At 47.7% G+C, this 20,310-nt stretch overlaps 3 protein-coding genes across 4 annotated transcripts; 1 reads left to right on the top strand and 2 right to left on the bottom strand.

Moving 5' to 3' along the window:
• Positions 1 to 28: 28 nt before the first annotated feature.
• Positions 29 to 2,101, bottom strand: MRPS2 (mitochondrial ribosomal protein S2). Of its 2 annotated transcripts, none has more exons than XM_075519993.1 (4): positions 1,967 to 2,101; positions 1,821 to 1,886; positions 1,394 to 1,523; positions 29 to 966 (listed from the first exon to the last, which is right to left on the bottom strand). In XM_075519993.1, exons 1-4 carry the CDS (start codon positions 1,992 to 1,994, stop codon positions 423 to 425), a joined length of 768 nt encoding a protein of 255 aa, XP_075376108.1. In that variant the 5' UTR covers positions 1,995 to 2,101; the 3' UTR covers positions 29 to 422. The 2 variants fall into 2 exon arrangements, with proteins under 2 accessions (XP_075376108.1, XP_075376109.1); XM_075519994.1 differs by having other exon boundaries at positions 1,821 to 1,883; positions 1,967 to 2,047.
• Positions 2,084 to 3,213, top strand: PIERCE1 (piercer of microtubule wall 1). The gene is made up of 3 exons (XM_075519995.1): positions 2,084 to 2,343; positions 2,449 to 2,527; positions 2,758 to 3,213. The coding sequence occupies exons 1-3, from the start codon at positions 2,231 to 2,233 to the stop codon at positions 2,941 to 2,943; spliced, it is 378 nt and encodes a 125-aa protein (XP_075376110.1). The 5' UTR covers positions 2,084 to 2,230; the 3' UTR covers positions 2,944 to 3,213.
• A 1,930-nt stretch (positions 3,214 to 5,143) lies between these two features.
• PPP1R26 (protein phosphatase 1 regulatory subunit 26) lies at positions 5,144 to 17,420 on the bottom strand. Its single transcript, XM_075519992.1, has 2 exons — positions 17,177 to 17,420; positions 5,144 to 14,094 (listed from the first exon to the last, which is right to left on the bottom strand). The coding sequence occupies exon 2, from the start codon at positions 14,031 to 14,033 to the stop codon at positions 9,978 to 9,980; it is 4,056 nt and encodes a 1,351-aa protein (XP_075376107.1). The 5' UTR covers positions 14,034 to 14,094; positions 17,177 to 17,420; the 3' UTR covers positions 5,144 to 9,977.
• Between the last annotated feature and the right edge of the window lie 2,890 nt (positions 17,421 to 20,310).

The following is a 20,310-nucleotide window of genomic DNA, read 5'->3' as shown; positions in this document are numbered from 1 at the left end:
TCCCCATTTCACAAGGGAAGAAAGAAAAAAGGATCCCAGGGTCCTTTATTTGTCACGTCAGGAAGAGGCACGAGATACAAGTGGTTTCAGGTGAGATCACAAGCTCAGGAACAGGAAGGCCACAGGACAGAGGCCTCCTTGCAACAGGGACAGACACAAGGACAGGAGCTGCGTCTGGCCCGGCTCCGTCTCCCCTTGCATCGCTCCAGACAATTTTTTTTTTGAGCTACAGACCCACTGCAGCTGTGACTTGCTGTGGGATCTCTGCGCAGCGGCAGAGCTGGGGGGTCCCTTCCACAACCAGCCCAGCTCTGCCAAAAGCTGCTGCTCTGGGTGCAGGGTCAGTCCTGCAGCGCCCGCGGGAGCGGAGCAGGACGCCCATCACCAAGCTACTGGGCACGGCCGAGCCTGTCCCTAGGGCTCTAATTGCCCTCCGCTTTGCTCCGCAGCTCATCGAAGACCTCATTCTGCCGCCTCTTGTCCTTGGCACGGATGATGGTCATCCTGAAGAGCTTGCAGTAGAGCTCCATGGCGGCGGGGCTGTCGTCGTTCCCGGGGATGGGGTAAGTGATCAAGCAGGGGTTGCAGTTCGTGTCCACCACCCCCACCGTGGGGATGTTCATCTTGGCAGCATCCCGGATGGCCACGTGGGGCTCGAAGACGTTGTTGAGGCTGCTGAGGAAGATGAGGAGGTCGGGCAGGCGGACGCCGGACCCAAACTGGATGTGGGCATTGGTGAGCAGGCCACCCTGCCAGTAGCGGGTGTGGGCGTACTCCCCGCACTCCCGCGCCGTGCTCTCGATCAGGTGGCAGAACTGGCGTTTGCGGCTGATGAAGAGGATGATGCCCTTGCGGTAGGCGATGTGGGCGGTGAAGTTGAGCGCCAGCTGGAGGTGCTGCATCGTCTGATCCAAGTCGATGATGTCCTGATCCAAGCGGCAGCCAAAGATGTAGGGCTCCATGAACCTGCAGCGACAGAGGGAGGGCGAGACCAGGGGACACGGGGACAGGGAGCTACAGGCATCGAGCAGCATTTGTGAATCTGGCGCGGCCCCACAGAAACCTTCTCGCACCCCAGCTCCCAGCCAATACCAGCAGTGCTCTCTGCAGAGAGCCCTTGTGCACAGCGCCTGTCCCAGCCGGGCTCAGGGGGGTGCAGGTCTCACCCCCCGCTCAGTGCCCATGCTGAGTGGGGTCCCTGTATTTTTGCAGGGCAGTAACCATGCCCAGGCGGAAATGTGGGGCTGTGTGGGCAGTTCCAGCCCCAGCCTGACCTAGCACAGCCCCCAAAGGCTGATGTGGTCTGGGGAAGCACTCCTGATGTTGGGTCACGAAACGGTTGATCCAACATCAGGATCCAACAAGTGTTGGATCATAAAACGGGGTCACCCACCTATGCCGACACCCCTTTTTGTGCCCCAAGTGCACCCGGGCATCAAAGAGATCTTTCAGGGAGAAGAGTTCCTTCACGTTGAAGAAGTCAGGGTGGCTGAGAGGTTCGGACAGCAGCTTGTCATCCACAGCTGAGAGAAGGAAAAAAAAGAATAAATCACTGTTCCCTCTTGTTGTGTTTGCAGGGGATGAGCCCGGACGGGAGAAAGGGCCCTGATGCGCCCTTGGCCACCCGAGCACAACAAGGGCCTGGCGATGCGGTTATCCCACAAGACTCTTGCACTACAATACCAGCAAGGACATCGCTCAGCACCCGGCCCCAGGTGCCGGCAGCGCTGCGGGGTGCAGGGCTGAACCACGACTCGAGGCCCGGCTCGGGGAACCCCCCCCTTTCCCCGGGGAAGGGGCCGGGGCGCGGCAGCACTCACCGCGGGGCCGGGCCGCCGCCGGGGCCGGTACCGGAGCCGGTACGCTGCTGTAGAGCCGCGGGGCTGCTGCGGGGAGAGAAACACGGAGGTCACACGGGCGGGCCGGGCACGGCTGGGCTGGGCTGGGCTGGGCAGGACCCGCTCACCTGCCCGCAGGAGCCGCGGCACCGCCATGCTCCGTGCCCGGCAGCCGGAGGAGGAGGAGGAGGAGGAGGAGGAGGAGGAGGAGGAGGAGGAGGAGGAGGAGGGAGGAGGAAGGTCAGGCGGCGCCTTCCGCTTCCTGCGCGGCGGGGCGGGGGCGGTGCACGGCCCCTGTGCCCTCCCCGGGGCGGGGCGCGGAGCGATCGCTGCCCGCCCGCAGCGGCACGTCGCCGGGCAACGCGCGGCCCCGCGGCCCAGGCCCGGCCGCCATGTCCCGCCCGGCGGCCGCGGGCAGCCCCGGCCCCCGCACCAGCGACTGGTACCGCACCAGCCCCGGCCTGCCCGGCCGCTTCCAGCAGCCCGCCTGCTTCCGCGGCTACGGGTGAGCGCGGCCCCCGGGCCCGGGCTGCGGCCGAGCGCGGTCCCCGCCCCGCGGAGCCCCCCCCCCCCCGGCACCCTCTCTCCTACCTGTGCTCTCCCCCCGCAGGAAGCCGGAGCCTCACCCCCGGTACCGGACCACCAACCAGGCCTACGGCAGCAAAGCCCCCACGGTGCACGAGGTGCCGGTAGGTAGGGGTGCGGGGTGACGGAGGCACCCGCCGGGCTTCAGCCGGGTGTTGCGCAGACAGCGTCTCAAAGTTTTGGTCTCTGCAACATCCCCTGGCAATGAACTCCCTGAAGCGCGCGAAGATAAAGTGCCCTCATCGTTGCATCCAAGCTTCTGCACCTCGCAGGCGCTGCAGATGGTGGCATTTAAGACATCTCCTTCCTCCCCTTCCTTTTCTCGCTCTCACAGACCTCCTTCCACGTCACCTCGCACGCGTTTTCGAAGACTCTGGCACAGTGTGGCATGTACAGAGATAACGGGCTCAACACCTCCCTGGAGAAGAGCCATGTCACCGGCCCAGACAACTTCATCACCGCCTATGACCACCTCAACTTCCATCCCAGCTACAACCCAAGCGGCCCATCGCACTGTTAGATCTCCAGCAGTAATGGCAATATGAAGCGTTTACTGCTGGCTGCCTAAATAAAAAAAACCCAAAAGACAAAAAAAACACAAGCAAGCAAACAACAGCACTGACCTTATCCTAAATCTGTTGCTAAGCCTCATCTGAAAGCATGCCAGGAGGCACTACACCGTGCCACTGTAGCTGCTAAAGGAGGTTAGAGGCTCTTTCATCCAGAAGAAGGCCGGTTTCTATTTCAGTTGCACCCTGTGCCGTCAGGCTGGACGAGTCTTGTGGAGCACTTGGCTCCAGGTTACCTCTCCTGCCCGCAGACTTGGGATATCACAGTTGTTACCACTGAGGAGAGTAAAAACTGTAGAGACGGTCAGGAAAATAATTCATACGGCACACTAAGCAGCAGCAGATTAACACGCATGCTTCATGCTATTAACCACGTAAGTCAGGATTTAATGAGAATTTTTCTCCTGAACACAGGGAGGAAAAAAAAAAATCAGCTTGGTAATGTGAGACTTGCTATTACAATGTGATGAATAGCTACAAAATTAGCAGGTTAAAGGTAGCAGTACATTTCTAAAAATAAGCCCCCCAGCCCAAACTGTTGTATGCATTATTTTTTTTTAACGGGACTCCTACCCAGTTAAGGTCACAAATTTAGCTTTGCGGGAAAAGCAGTTTAAATCTGTGTTATCAAAACCGAGTTCAGTAATTTGCTGGGAAAACCACATAAAGCCACTTTGGTACTAGATGAAAACTAATTTACAGAATGAATGTTACTAGGAATAATATCTTAATTTGTAAAGATTTAGTATGATTAAATGTCAGTTAAATAGCTCATATGAACCATTTTACTTAATTTATAGGCAGCATATAGTTATAATACTAGAACAATATACATTACACACATATATATATTCCCTTAACCTTTTCTCTGTCACTAATGATCCTTTAAACTCTTGGCTCATGTACCGCATATCATTAAAAATTAAGATTTTTAAGCTGTTTCTGTACTATTTAATGAATAACCAAACTGCGTGTTTTCCAGAGGTATTCATTAAGCCTTTGGATTTCTTGTAGAAAGCATGTTCATCTTTCTTACCTCTCAAAACTACAATGTTTTAAGAAATTATTCAAATAAAGACAAGTAATCAAAAAGAAAATGTTTTCTTAAGTTTTATTGTAACAACTGTAGTTACACAGCGAGTGAAACCGCATCCTTTAGACAGTAACGGCACTAAAAGGAACACCTTAGCACATTTAGCTTAAAGACTAGTCTTGAAGAGAAAGTAGTCTGCCTGTTTATGGATGAGAAACCATCCTAGCTTACAGGTATAGCATACTGATAGTGTATGTTACAAATGAGCATACTATTCTAGCTGTTTGCTAAAAAAATTAAAAAATTAGTGTAATAGTATGTCCAAGTACCACTGCAAATGATATTCTTCACAGGTCAGAAATATTCCCCATTTGTGTCATTTTTATGTAGTCTTACAAACTGCACAGGAAGCATGACGACGATGTATTTAAACATAGTTGCAAGGTAGAGGTATTCTGTTTAGTTAATAGCAAAAATAAGCAAAAATCTGAAGTTTAAAACTGAACAGTGTGTCAGGCCTGTACTTGTGGTTTTATTAAACATTCAAACCCCAGTGTAGCTGCATGTTCCTGGACCCACCAGCAAGATTTCAATCACGCCTACCCCACAATTCCAGTTCTCACTCCCATGCATTTGGTTATCTCAAACAGAAGAACAGCCGGCTAAATTCACCTTTGCTGAAAACACACCAATACATTGGAACAAGTAAATATACTAAGCGGAAACGGGCCTGAAAAGTTAACTTTAAAAATATTTAACATATGAAAATAAATAAGCAACCCTCTATCATTCACTGCTCTTCTATTAGACTCTAGACAATACCGTGAGCTTCTCATAACTTCCCTTTCTTCTCCTGAAATGAAAAATAACATAAAGCGCTGAATTAATACAAACAGTTGTGACAATTTTACATGTATTTTTTATCCACAGATTTTTCTGTAGGTGGAATAATTTAGGGATAAGACTGCCTCTTAAAAATATAAACTTAGTGGCTTTTGTCACATATTTTCCACTTGTTTTCATACTTCAGCTAAAACCACTCACCTCTTTTCTTCCTTGCCTTAATTTCTCCCCTTTTGTTTTATTCTTGAACCAAAACCAGTTTGTTTGAACAGTTTTGCATGCAGCGTACCTTATGTCACCCTCATACAGACTGTATCCTCAGGTACGTTGGGTAAGGTTATCCAATTCACTTCCACTGAGGTCCACGGAGAAGGGAGCGACCCGCAAGCTTCAGCTGCAGCCGGCCCCGAGACGTGCCTCTACACATTGATTTGCTCAAGACTACAGAGGTTTGCAGTTCCTCCTCATCTCTTCTGCATACTCTATTTCTCTGAAATGTCCTGTGTCCTCATGTCAGGTTGTTAACTTTACTTAGGTCAAAGACATATTTTCCTTATTTACTTTCCTACGTTTCCCTGTTTTAGTGGGCTTAAGAAATACTGACCTGTTTGTTCAGGTGTTAGAGATCCCATACACTTTTTTTTCATTTTTAAGAAATACCTGTACAAATTCAAAACATCATCCTAAAGATGACACATTTTACTGTAGAGAATCTACCCGAAACAGCCTCTTTCTACTCTGTATTTTGAAAGCAAGATTTTCACATTTGCAGATAAAATTATGTAAGGCTGCACTATCAAACCAGGACAAACTGCAGTTCTTAAAGGTCTGAAAAATTAAAAGCACACACATTAATAAAAGAAATGGCGGCAGAGATGGTGTGTTCCTTCCTTGTATAAAAAGCAGCTACACGTCCAAACACGTATTCCTAAAATAGCAGCAAAGAACTGTTTATAAAAAATTAAGGTAGTCCTTGTGGTCCCCTGAGGATCCTTGAAGATTGCCCTTCCTGAAGCACAGAAAAATAGTCACTGTGATAAAAATAAAACAATATACCTATTTTCAAAGTCCTGAGTGAGCACGGATTTATTGGGAACTCTTGTATTGCAGTGAGGATGCTGTAACTTACCAGTAGCCCCGCTATTAAGGACTGGTGGTAGTGAGTCTAGGATATATAATAAAATATACTGAGTAGTTTAGTAACTTAACATCCAAATTAGCAAGTTTTGTGCTCCGACTGGAAAAAAAAAATCATTCTGCATTTTTAAAAAATATAAACCAGCAGTGATTAAAAAAAAAAAAAAAAGTAACTTCTTCACACGCTTGAGTAGACCTGAGTTCACGGTTCCATGCATGTATCTACCACAATAGCTAAAGGATCAAATTAATGCCTCAGGAGGGTTGAAATAATGGAAAAAGGAGCTTGTTCCAGGCACTCACCAGAGCCTTGTCAGCTATCACTGGAGCGCTGAAAAGGGCCAGGCAGGGCGTTATAGTCTGTGCCTGCTGTATGGTTGTCTGCCTGTTATGATCAGTATCAACAGGAAGAAAAAAAAATGCTTTTGGTACTGCATCTATCAAGATTCAACCTCGAGATTTGTACTGCAGCCCCAAACTTGGTACCACACGCTCAGGAATTTATTCTCACTCAGTATAATCTTTCTACTCCTCAGCTGTTCAACCTTTAATCTGTAATGTCTAAGAGTGATTTCTTCTTGCTCCAAGACACCAGACTTCTCTTTTTTGAATGAGTGATGAGAACTGTACCCAGAATGACGATACTGCCAGCAGAGCCATGGCACTCTTCTTGTGGCTGCGGCACCAATTCCAGAGACGTTGGCTGACCCACATCCCCTGTGGGTGCTTGCTCCTCCTTGGCAAGTCAGCAATTCTCATGGGACAAAGTCTGGAAAAATTACTTGCCAAGACCAAAGACGACTGGGAGGACTTGGAGGTAGAAGGGAATACTCATAGCATATTGGTACAGGAACACCAAGAGTGAAAGGATGGCTTGAATATCAAAACAGCAGTCTTCCTTTCCTTCCTCCCACCCTGAAGACTAGCTCAGAGTCTCCATGCCTTCTAGGAGAACTCAGTGCTGGGTGTTGCAATGTCACCTGTGAGCAAGAAAGTGTGTTCATCCCATGTCCACACCATCAAGGGCTCCTAGACTCACTACCACCAGTCTTCAATAGCGGGGCAGAAAGGATCATGTGCTAATCCTGGATGCTGCAGAAGCTGTGCTACAGAGGATGCCATTTAGACATACACCGCGTGCTTTCTGACTGAATGACAGATGTCACCTACTGACCTCTGCCTCAACACCAAGGAACCCCTTTTGCTAACCCTTGTGCTACTAATGGAGAGGGACAAGCACAAGGAAAGACTCCACTTCTTGACCATGAATGCCAGGAAAGAAAACTGCTGTTAGGGTTTTGCTAAAACTGCAAAAACCCTTCTCACCTCCCAGAATACCTGCAACTTTTTTTGCCTATGCACTTTGTAGATTCTCCTTCCTCATTTTTTGTTATTAAGAACAATACTCCCTTAAACAGACACATCTTTAAAGATCTGGATTCTGTTTCACAGTCACAAGGAAATCACACGCTATTGTCACACAGGGGGTTACGGTCTCAGACAGCGGGTGGCTGAAGACAATAGGAGGCAAGAAGCAAGAGCAGCAGATGAACTGAGATCCCGTTCCCAGGTTCGGCTAATACAAACGCTGTGATTGTCTTCAAGGGTGACATCCTTTACTCACAAACGTTACTGGCACAAGCTAATTACATCTTCCGACTACAGTCAGGAGAGAAAAAAGGTAACACAAAAATACTACTCACTAAAGACGGTAACACAAATCATAGGAGCACTCTGGTTTCACGGTCCATGGTCAGAAGCCCATTTATTAAACATTATAAACTTATCAATGTACACCATTTCCTATATACAAATCAAGTTTATCAATTTAAAAAAGTGCTGTTTGAAATTAGGTTTTATTTAAAGCAGAAGGTAATCGGAATTGCATCTTAACTGAAAGTCAATCAGTTCACGAGTAGTATTGAGAACACAGACACATCGACAGGGGCACACGACACCTTTTAAGTCTTAATGTTGATTTACTGAAAACTTTGAGGAGAAACATTCAGCTTATTTTATACAAACAGTACATAGTGCTTCCATCATCTCTATTAAAATTAAGTATACAGTTTAATCCTTTTAAAGCAAGGTACTCTGAAAACTTCTATTTTAAAATACCAGCCTATTTACCTATTCCAAACAAAAGGCCCAAATCCTGCAACTGAATCAAGGCAGACAAAAATATATGCCTGTGTAGACGGACTGCAGGCACGTGAGCTAAGTAAAAAACACTTTTCCAAGGTATCCTACCACAAAAATGAGATGATCTAGCATACGGATCTCTTCAACCAACCAACCCAAGGACTATAAAAAGGTGGCCGGACAGTAAGAAATGCCAAGTGACCACTATAAACATGTTTAAAATGTAACTGCACAACAGTATAAACACACAAAGGATGTTGTTTATTTCTCTACATGCCACAGTTACTTGTCCTACTCTATGCTACGCTGTAGTTTGCCAATATTCTGCAAATGCGATCACACCAGGGGATACTGTGTGATACTGGATCTGTTCTTGACTGCTTTTGCTCCATTTTGCGACATTAAGGCCAGGAAGACTGCTGAAGTGATTGAGAAACAAAGTGATACTGAGTGGTAGTTTGGCTGAGAGAAGTTCTGTACAAGACTAGATAAAGAGAATATCAGATCAATTCACAGGGACAAGATGTAAGAACAAACTACTCAAAGGAGTTCACTACACACAAATGAAAAGGAAAGAACCAGCCAACAGCTTAAATTCACACTTTCTTGATTTTTCAGTGAAACCAGCATGGGGACACTTTTTTGGTGATATGAACATGCTACTTCCATCTCATTTAAAGTTAGTACAAATAGATAGTAGTGAAAAATTGCTTTATTCTGGCTGCTGGAAACGGAGGCAGAGAAAGCACTACCAGTATGAAAGAACAGTGCTGAAAATATCCTTGGCGTTTACATTAGGGAATTCCTACAGCAAATCTAGCTTTGTTCTATTGCACAAAAATTGTAAATGAAAATAAAAGTTCACAGAAATATAACATTTTAGAAACCACTTTTGAAAAAGGAAAGTAAGGGCACTCAATTCAAGAAAAGTTCCTTTAGAAAACCAAAAGCCATTGCTGGGTAACTGCAGGGCATTAAAATTACACTTGGGAGCAACGAGGAATTGTTTCAGCCTTGCAGGCCCAACAGTACGTAAATCTAGAGAAATCCACAGAAATCATGTTGTCTGAACAGACACGCTCCATCACTTTTCTCGAACTGCAATTGTGCTTTGAATCATCTGCTAGCAGGAGGTTTCCGTATTCAAAAGGTACTTTCAGCAGCTGCTGAGATCGCTTTACACAGGACGTGCAGACAGACTGATCCACTTTATTTACCTGAATTTGCACTTGTATCTTCAAGGATGGATCTCCACACCTACAGCTGCACTGACTTTGCTGGAGTTCTGCTTAGTGAACTCGCCCAACAGTCCTTGGGGTGGGAGAACTGAGACCCCAGCATAAAACCACTACATGGGATTGTCCTAAGGCAGCTCGAATAGGAACAGATGTCAGATAATCTGCTTCAAAAGCATAGCATTGCTATCAAATGCTGTGTTTTCCTAGGATCTCTTAACAGATTGCCAAATACATTCTGCGTGCAAACAGGTTTCCTTTCGATATATGATTAGAGGCCTCATAATTTAAAGCGTGATTAGCCAGTATCTTCTTACCTACAGTAACTACAGCATCCTGTAGTAATGCAAGCCCTAAAAATCATTATAAAAAATATTTCCTTAGAGCACTTTAAATAATTTACAAAATTCTACAAAAACTATGTATGTTTATCCATGATATCCCTGTTAAATAGAAGCATTTTCACATTAGTGTGTATATGATATACAGATATCAGCATCTCCCACTGTCTCTCCTTTCATGTCTCAAGTTTTATCAAGGTAATTACAATGGTAGTTATTTTCTAAAAAGACTGTTACTGTAAAAAAAAGTGTACTTACATATTTGAAACCTTTCTTTTCAAGAGGGAATCTGGGCAGTCCCCTGCAGGTATATCAGTAAATTTTGCACAGGTTTTGTCTAAAACTTCCTGCCCTTGGTCCACTTCACAAGCAGTTCCCCTATTCTGCAGGACAAGTATTTTTCCTTCCAAACTGGAGCTGGATACCTGAATTTCTTCCTGCCTGTCACTGTCCTGGCAGGTAACTTTTTCTTTCCTAATGCACATCTGCATACTGTTATTTGTACATGCTCCTCCACTAGTTTCATCCACTGCTACTGCTGTCGCATTTAGTTCCTGCAGTGGGCAACCTAAACTTGGATCTGGCCTCTTGTCCTGCTGGTTATTCTCTCCCTTACTGCACGCATGTATACTCTGCGAAGATGTGTCTCTGCTAACTTTATCTGCTTTTACCACTGCCATACTGTGTTCAGGGCGCGGGGGATCTAAATTTGAATCGGCCCAGCTGTCTTTGCAGATATCTCCTTCCTCAATCCACATCTGTGTGTTCTCAGCTTTGGATGTCCCTCTGCAAACCTTATCTACTTCTACTGCTGCCACACTCCGCTCCTGCAAGGGGAGACTTGAGTGTGAATCTGACTGGTCTCCTGAAGCATTAGCCTTTCTGCAACCCTCTGCTTCCTCTTTGATATACAAAGGAGCGGCCTCCAGTCTTTCACAGGTTTCTGCTACATGGGGACTTGACACTTCCACAGCAAGCTTCTGAGAAGAACTGGATTCTTTTATTGCTGTCGTACACTCCCCACTAAGTTCGCCTTTTGGTAAGGGGGCTCCTCTTCCCTGGGTAAGTACGTCTGTATCCTGGGAAGCTACCTCCGTTCCTAACGCACTGCTCTGGGCGACCAAACACTCTGCTTTCTGCCTTTTGTTCAAAAGCATGGATTTCTTCCTGTCCCGAGCATATTTTAGACCTGCAATAAATTTACTTGAAATTTTTAGGTGAAAGGTATTCTTTCTTTTAGGTCTAGACTTTGCATTAATTACTTTTCGTACTTTACAACCTTCATTTTTGCTGGTTTTAGGTGGAAGCATTTTCTGCACGGGCTCTGTATTAGCCACATCCTTTTTACCTGTTGTGTTTCCAGGTAACTCACCACCAGCAACACCTTTAACCCCCACCGCTCCTTGCTTAGCTTTTGACTGACCAGTAGTATGAAGATTAACGTTCTCTGCAGAGGAAGATTTCCCACTGCCATGTAACATTGCACTTTTCCCTTCTGCTCTCTGAGAGTTCTTCAACTCATCAGTCTGCTGAGATACCTCAGCCTTTTTACTCTGACCCAGCATGAGGTCAATCTCATTTTCAACTGGCTCTTGCTTTGCTTTTCCTTTATTAGCAGTTTGGTCGGTCACTCTCAATAGGTCCAGAGTTGCATCATCTTTTTGCATCTCTGAATTGCTTGCAGAGTCTTTCGCCTTTTCTGCCAAAAACTTTCTAATTTCTTGTTCGATGCTGTCATCGCTGTCCACTGAACTGCTGTCATCAGCATCTGACGCAGCTGCGAAAGTACTTTTTTTATTTTTAGCTACCCGCAGGTTATTCTGGTTTGCAACGGGTTTAGGTTTATATCCTTTTTTAAGCTGTAAGTTAAACTCCAAGTTCTTAATGGTTTCCGTTTTTTCATTGGTAAGTTTGACATTTATGTTGTCTGGAGGATTTCTGATTGCAGTCTCTTTCACAGCCTTTCTAGGTTTTGAGAGGCAGCTTTTCAGTAGCATGGGATTTTTACATTTCCACTCATTTTGTTGGAGGCTACTAAATTCATCTAGCAGCTGAGTTTCTGTCTCACTAAATCTGACTCTCTTCTTGCACTGAGATTTCTGGTCCTTGGACTTCTTCTTTAATTTTCTTTTAGACCGTAAAAGGTCCTTGATAGCACTATCAAGGTCCTCATCACTATCGAGAGAACTGCTCTCATCATCCGAACCATCCCTCTCTTGAGTTTGGATGGTATTTTTCATAAGCTTTCTTGCGCTACTCTGAACCTGCATAAAAGGGTTTACAGAATCCAAGGCCACACATCTGCCAACAGATCCGGATAATTTGGAAGACATCAGCTGCTGCTGCTGCCTAGTCTCTTTGCTACTGAGCCTTTGAGCATCACAGAGTTCTGCGGGGCTGCTCAGGGCACACCCCTCTTGGGGCACAGGAAATTTTGAGTAGTTACCTGGCTGGAAAAGTCCTGTCTCCAGCTGTTCAGGTGGTTTTGATGCACCTTGTTTCACTATTCTGCCTTCCCTTTTAAGTCTCCTTTTACGACTCAGTGATAGCTTCAGTGTTTTGGGAAGAGAAGGCTCAAGGGTACCGGTGAGGCTGTTTTGATCAGAAGGCAAAGGCACCTGGATTGAGTGCGACAGGCTGGGAGGCTTTGTTCCAAGGCTTTCTGACTGTGCTTTCAGAGCCAAAAAAGCCCTGATTTCTTGCTCTATACTATCATCGCTGTCCACAAGGCTGCTGTCACTTTCACAATGGGAGGACGAGAGAAGCTGGGGAGAAAAGAAGGAGTCTGCAGCGAGTGATTTGTTGTCACTTCCCATTTGGGATGGCATGATTGTTTTGGAAATATCAAGGATAGCTTCCGCACACATGAGTTCTGCAGATGTGTCTGCTCTACAAGAGGCCTGCAATGTAAGCTCACAAGCAGCAATCTTGTTTTCTGGAGGTGCAAAATGTCTGGCTTTTTTCAGTGGTTTAAAGAGCTTGTTAAATTCATTGCTGGTGCTTTCTAATTCTGTTGACTTTGAATTAATTTCTTTTCTCTTGTTGCTTATAGGGCTTTTATGGATTTCTGGTGAGGCACTTTTTGTTGAGCTAATCGTCAGGCTTGCAGAAATGTCTGCCATACCCTTTGTATCAAATTGTTCCCTCTGCAAAGGGACACAGTCTGTTGCATGACCTGCCTCTTTCCTGATTTTCTCCAGCTGATAAAGCTGAATGGCTTCTTCAATGCCATCATCACTACTTGAGTCAGATGTGTGCACGCTCTCGTTGACAAGCGCTCCCCTTGTCTCCCAGTAATTAGCTCCACTTTCTTCATTTTGCTCCATTAACCAGGGCTGGCTGGCAGTGGCCATTTCTAGATACGCTTGGTTCACTTGGCTGAAATCACTAGGCTCTTCTTGGATTTTAGACTGCAAACACTTGGACTGCGTGCTGGTTTTCTGTAGCTTGGGATGCTGTCTCAAGAGGAGCGCATTACAACCTTGCTTTATAGCACCACAGTTTGTTTTGTTAGTTGTTTCTTTGTTGCATTTTAGGACAGATCTCACATGGGAATCTTTTTTATCCTCCCCGATTACACACTTACTAATTTCTTGCTGCTTCTTCTCATTCAAGAACTGCACTATTTCAGCTTGTATGCTCTGTTCAAAAGAGTCATCGCTACTGATGCTCTGAGGGGACGCAGGCTGTAGCCTTTTACCAATTCCCAGGTGGTCAGACAGGTACTCTTCAGAGAGCATCTCAGCTTTAAATTTCACAGGGAGAAGGTTACTAGCCATTTTGTTCTGGGAGAATTCTCTCTTAAACCTTTTGTCTCTGCTTATATTCTCAGAACACTCCGCATTCCTTTGCAACGACTGGTCACTTTTGCTTTTTGCTTTCAAGTACTCTTGAATGGCTTCCTCTATATCTCGGTCAACAGAATCATCACTATCAGAATCTAGCAAGAGAGTCCCAAAGCCCACGTTCTCTTCCACTTCAGTGTCGTCTGAATCAGCAGGGCAACCACACTTGGTATATTGAGGATGCTTCCGTAGCAATGCGGTGCTAGATGTGACTCCGTTACTAGTGCCCTTTTCTCCCTTTTGTTTCTTCTGCATAATACAATCATACTCATTGTTCATACCCAGGGGAGATTCTTGACTTTGCAGGTTGTTTATGATCATCTGAACTTTGGCACTTACAGAGGTTCTAGTGACATCCCCTTCAGATTCAGAGAAGCAAACGGGATATCTACAATTCCTTGCTGGTCCAAAGGACTCCCATTTTGTCTGAAGAGCTACCAAAGGAGAAGCATTCATAAGGAACATTCTAGCAGACAACAGCAAAGTCCACAACGGAACGATTTTTCAGACTGGCCTCTCTTCCATCCTACAATAAAGAGAGAGAAAAATAGTTTTATTATGCATCTACCCTCAGAAGTGCCATGTAATAATACGGGTAACATAAATTGTAAATTGTTAACACTCAGACCTACTGTGCCAGATAATCACAAGAGTTACTCCTCAACATCACTTTAACGGGTAAATCAGTCACTACTGCTATTAAGGATAAGACAGAGCACTCATCATTTGTGGTTTTCAGTATTTTCTGGCACAATAATAATCCAATTCAGGTAATTATCTTCACTTCCGAAACTCTTCCTGCACTTTTCATTGAAGGTCGCACTCTCTTTTGCGCACGCTCCTAAATAACCATGTATTGTCAAGACTCACAAAGAATCACTCTGATGATACTGCAGTGCACAGGCGTGTGCGATCCCCTTCTGCACTAACGTTGGCTTAATATTTTTGCAATGAACTTTGTGGCAAGAGAGAAATAATAATTTTAAGGGAATCTTCCATAAAAAGTGGAATTGGTGGGAGTGGAGAACCCTGCAAAATATTCTGCTTCCTGGGTTTCCTTTGGCATAATTGCCCTTTTTAAAGAACTCCCGCCATGCATAGCTCAGCTTTTCAGTTTTACAACGAAAACAATGTTAGCTATGTCCACATGGTATATAATGGGCGGATGTGAAGCAAGCTTGCCTGTGATCCGAGATGGTGGAACACAAACCAACTCTTATTCAAAGCGCAGAGTAACTGCGTTAGCATGATGCCTGAAGTCACCCACGAGCCCGAGACAGCTTCTAGTAGTTCTGGCCTGGCATTAAGCACACACAACTGCGGGACCTGGGGCAGCTCAAAGAGAAGGAAAGGGAGCTTATTTCTTCCTGAAACATACTATGCAGCAGTAACCCTCAGACTTCAATCATTCTGGCCTCACTGCAGGGTAAAAGCTCTTGGTAAACACAAATCTTTAGGAGTTTGCAAAAGCAAGATGAAGATTATGAACTATTCTTTGTATTATAGTAGAAACCTCAACAGAATGAAGCCCTGTTTCACAAAAAAAAAAAAAAAGCCATCCAGAAAATGCCAAATAACAGCCCAAAGAGTTCACAGCTTCCATGTGGTCCCATGAGGGCTGAAGGTTTCACCTGCAGCATCATTTGGTGGGATCAAAACAGTATCTGGCTGACACAAGGCATACAGCAACCCCAACAAAAAACTACAGCAGCAGAATGGTTCTTCAAGCCCAATTCGCCGTCTCCCAACACAAACCCAGTGAGCCCCGACTGCAGCGTGGCACTGGAGTACCGACCTACAGACACATGCTTCTGCCTCTGAATCCTCGCCGACCTTGCCCTTGTCAATTATTCTCTAGTTCTGGTTTCAAATTAATCAGTGGCAATAAATATTTTGAAGAATTAACGATTCTAAACTCTTTAAAACCTATATTTATTTGCCACTAAGATAACAGACAACCAGGGAAGACAATTCTTTATCACTTTTAAAAAGAGCATAGTGCTCCAACAAAGAACGTTATATTTAACATGATAAATGCTTTTGTCAAAATTATTCTGGGACCTGTGCTCAGGGAGCAGTTTCATTGCCATCTTGTTCATAGACTAAAATACTCTTGAAATCTTATTGACCAAGGCAGAGTCACCCTGAACATGCCTTACGTGACATCTGCGGAGCAGTTAGCTCTGAACACACCACTAATAATGCTTTTGCCACCTCTTTTACTTGTTCTCTGCCGCAGAACATCTTAGCAGAATACATTTTAACCCAAGCTCTGGACATCCATTTCGGATTTTCTTTGGTGGCAATTACTTTCAAAACATCGTTCCTGAAGAATTAAAGCTTTAAGCGTCGTGATCAAGAACATCCCTCCTGGGATGGAACCTGGAGCAACCCAACACATGCTGTTTTAACTTCCACCTTTTAGTCAAATGAAGGTAGTTTAGACTGACTCCTGCTCTACGCGTGCCAGTAAGGCACAGTGCTCCCGACCGTTCGTGTATTCGGCCATGAACTAACTGGGGAAGCATCTCACAAGCAGCCTGCCATGACACGGGTCAGAACCCGAACTTTCAGAAACATGAGAACGAATGCACAATTTCTAAAGTAGCCTCCAACACATTCACTAGGGCAAACATAAATTAAAAACATTTTTCCTTGTAATAAGCAGCTGAGGATCAAAAAGACGGAAATTAGAATACCTAATTATCTTGAAGAAATGCAATTAACACACTTACACTCCCAGCTTCATTAAAAAAAAAACAACCCTCAACTTATTTCCTATTAACCTATTTCCACAGTTTCCAGGAAAGGGGCAGGTGCCTTCCTCACCCTGCGCTGGGATTGCAGTCATGCTGCAAGAATTACATGGGACGGGGATGAACCTTCCCGCCCCAGCACTGCTTCAGGCCAGGGCACCCACCCAGGGGTGCGGGCTGTGAGGGGGCACCCACGGAGGGCGCGAGGGGACACTCAGGGCCACCAGGAGGCTGTGTGAGGGGGGATGTGAGGGGGTGCAAACCAGGGGACACCCACAGAGGGTGTGAGGGGACACCCATAGTGGCTGCGTGAGGGGACAACCCACCCAGGGGGCACATACAGAGGGTGTGAGGGGATACGAAGGGACACCCACCCGGGGGGCACCCACAGAGGGGCTGTGAGGGGACATGAGGGGATACCCACCTGGAGGGCACCCACAGAGGGGCTGTGAGGGGACACCCACCCGGGGGGCACCCACAGAGGAGCTGAGGGGACACCCACCCGGGGGGCACCCACAGAGGAGCTGAGGGGACACCCACCCCGGGGTCACCCACAGAGGGGCTGTGAGGGGACACCCACCCGGGGGGCACCCACAGAGGGGCTGTGAGGGGACACTCACCCGGGGGGGACACCCGGAGGCGGCGTACGCGGGGCCACCGCCGCGGGGCGCCCCGCCCGCTGCCCGCGGTCCGCCGGGCCCTGCCCGCGCCGCCATGGCTCCCCCTTCCCGCCTTCCGCCGCCCTCGGCCGGCCGCGCTGGGCCCGGACCTGGGCCTCGGCCTCGGCCTCGGCCTCAGCCTCGGCCTCGGCGGGGCCCCGCCGCGCCGCCCCGCCCGCCCCCCGGCGCTCACCTGCCGCCGCCGCCGCCGCGGGGGGAGGCCGAGAGTGGGTGGTGGTGGCGGCAGCGCCCGGCCCGGGCTCGCCGCTCCGCGCCGCTCCGCCGGGCTCCGCTCCGCCGCTGCCCGCCGCGCTGGTGCAGGGGCGGGCGGCGCTTCCTTCCCTGCCCCCGGGGAGCGGGAGGCATGCGCCGCAGGGCTCCGCCGGGGAGGCGGGGGCGACCGCCCGGCCGTCCGCGGCCGCCGGCTCTGCCCGCGGGAGCGGCGGGGCGTGGAGGGGCCGGGCCGGGCCGGGCGGCCCCGCCGCGGGGGCACAAAGGGAGGCGCGGCCGGCGCGGAGCGGAGCGGAGCGAGGCTGGAGCCCGTTGAACGACCGATAGCGGAAGGTCCGCCGGGGAGGAAGGCGAGCACCCCGCCGGCCCTGTGGAGCTGGGGCCTTTTGCAGACCCAGGGCAAGATTTGGGCCCCAAACCCCGATCCTGCAAATGCTGACCAGCTCTGTCCCGGCAGGGACTTTGGAAATACACGTACCGGGCGTTTGCACCGTTTACTTTTGAGACAGGAGTCGAATACAACGCACAGGAGTAGAATAATTCGTCACGCTCCCTTTGGGGTGTGATAGGGGCTGCCAAAGGTGGGGAAAACTCAAAACATTCGCAAAACGCCCCAGTGACTGTCCCAAACCCTAAGTTCGGGGCTGCAAAACTAGAACTGGGGTTAAGAGAGCTGAGGACCGTTTTTTCAGAAGCTGAAGCGGTTGGTGCTTTGGCTCCTGGAGTTACCAGGGTGTTGTTGCTTTCACGTAAAGAAACAGCAAAGTTTTAGTGCTCTGTTTCTTCTGTTTCGCTGGCAAGCAGGCTTTCCCCGAGGACGTGCTGCCAGCCGTGTCCTACGGGCCCTGTGCTTCCTGAGCGGAGCCAAGCTGCAGAATCCTTCCTTTCGGGACACCCATTTCAACCTGCTCATTCACTAAAAAACACAGAGTGAGTCATAACTCTTGGTTTGTAAATCTTCACAAGCATTTCCATTCTTAGGTTCTGGCAAATGAAAACCCGGTGCCTTAACCCAAAGTGCTGCCTAGTCTTGCTTTGCCAGTGCAATTTTTTTCCCCGTGGTGCTTGAACACCTGCGATGCTACAGAGGAAACCAGCATCTTTTGGCTGGGTGTTGCCAGCATCACAGGGAAGATGCTCAGGCTAGGAAATGTCAAGTGAACAGCAGTGGGGAACAGCAGATACGAAGGGGCCCAGGCTGAAAAATGGGGTGACAGCTTGTGGAAGTGCAGACCAGGCCCCATGCTCACAGCCCACTGGGCTCCTCTGCCATAAGGAGAATTATTGCCAGTGCACAAGAATGTGGTGGATATCAGAATCAGGCCCGTTATCCTTAATAGGTGTGTCGTGTACAATTAATCATTTTCTGTGTCACTTTTCATTCAAAGCTTCAGACACTTTGCTTGACTGATGTTGCTGTTTCTGCTGCCGCTTTGACAGACAGCACGTCGCAGCACTGCAGCACAGCTCGGAAGAAGTTTAACTCAAGAGTTAGAGGGCAGTTTCCCCATGCAGTGTTGAACACCAGTGAGAATTTAGCCAGGCTCTGAGGTGAATCCATTCTGTCCTTGCAGAAAGAGAAGGTGCTGCTGGAGCTGGCAACACGGCTAGACTGAACCTGCTTCGTCTGTGGTGTTGGTGCAGGGTGTGGAATGCTGCGGCTCTGAGCTGCAAGGCTCTTCGGACGTTTTTGTGCTCAGTCGTGGCAACGCATTGCAAGACGTGGGGCTGACACATGCTGAGTGCTGTGGAACGGATTTCCATCTTTCACCCCAGAGATACTTGTTTTGGAGAGCATGTGTATTTTCATGCCCTGAGGAACTGTGCCCTTTCCTGGACTCCAACCTCACATTCTAATTTTTTCTTTTCCCAGGAGTCCGCTACCTACCAAACCACATCTGACCCTGGGGGTGTGGGACAGGACCACGTTTCAAACCGTCAGACACAGTTACAGACTCATATTAATTTATCTCCTGCTCTTACAATAGATAAAACAGAGCAGATAAGACATTTGCCTTTGTTTTTGTCCCTGGGATATGTAATATGCTTTTATATTCTAAAATGGCTCAGTTGAACAAGACTGCTGAAAACAGCACAGCCAGCATCTGTGTGCAGAAGGAAACAATGAACTTGCTTTTCCTTAGCTGCAGAATTGCAGCCCAGAGGTGAGGAAACTTTGCTCCTTTCACCATATTCCTCCTAATGCCACTCCAGAGGAAAGAAAGGGCTCTTGTATTCGTGTATCCTCTCGGGCCAAGTCAATTTACATGTGAATGCACTTTAAAAATAAAATGAAAGTCAAAGCTACGGCCAGAGCCTGATAAATGTTCTTGTGCACATGCAGTTGCTTGGCAGGGGGAGGCTGGCTGCTGCTGGAGAGCTCTGCTGTCACCAGCGGAGGTGGCATTTTATGGCTCTGCAGAGCAAGTTGCCTCCATGCGCAGCCTTTGACTTGAAAGAAGAGCAGAGCCTCTCCCTGAGGTCCCATTAGGGATGATTTGTCTTCCTGATCCATAACCTTTGTGGAAATGAGAGCAGTGGTCCCCATCCCCGTGTCCCCGCTGGACGGATGACAAAGTCACGAGCACTAATTGGACCCCTTGTTAGGATGGCCGGAATGGCAGGGAAACATTCATGTTTTCAAAATGAAACATCTTCCCCGACCTCAGGCTCTGCTCATCCCATTTGCAGCTTATTGCAGGGGGTAGGAACAGGCGCTCATTATAGGTGGCTCTGGGTACATTAGAGGCAAAAGCTGCCGTGGGTTATCAGAGGCTGAAACCGGAGATCAGGTGATAGCTTTTTTTTCTTTTCCAGCAAGAAAGAGGACAAGATTAAAAACAAAATAGTAAGAATAAAAGGACTCACCTCGCAGATCTTCCTGTTGTCAGGTAACCTGTGGCTTTGTGGCCAATTACAGTTCTCACATGGAGCCGTGTTAAAACACCGGGCATTTCTGCCGCGCTGCTGTTTTGTTGGGAACGTGAGTCATACCCGACACCAGCCGAGGGCACAGCCGTGTCTGGGACACGAGGGAAGTCGATAGCCTCACGTTCTGCAAACCTCTTCCTCTGCTGGTGGCAGTTTTGCATTCCC

Source organism: Mycteria americana, chromosome 17, assembly GCF_035582795.1.
Source record: "Mycteria americana isolate JAX WOST 10 ecotype Jacksonville Zoo and Gardens chromosome 17, USCA_MyAme_1.0, whole genome shotgun sequence".
NCBI lineage: Eukaryota > Metazoa > Chordata > Aves > Ciconiiformes > Ciconiidae > Mycteria > Mycteria americana.
Note: the sequence above shows the minus strand (reverse complement) of the source record. Positions and strands in the feature narration are given on the sequence as shown.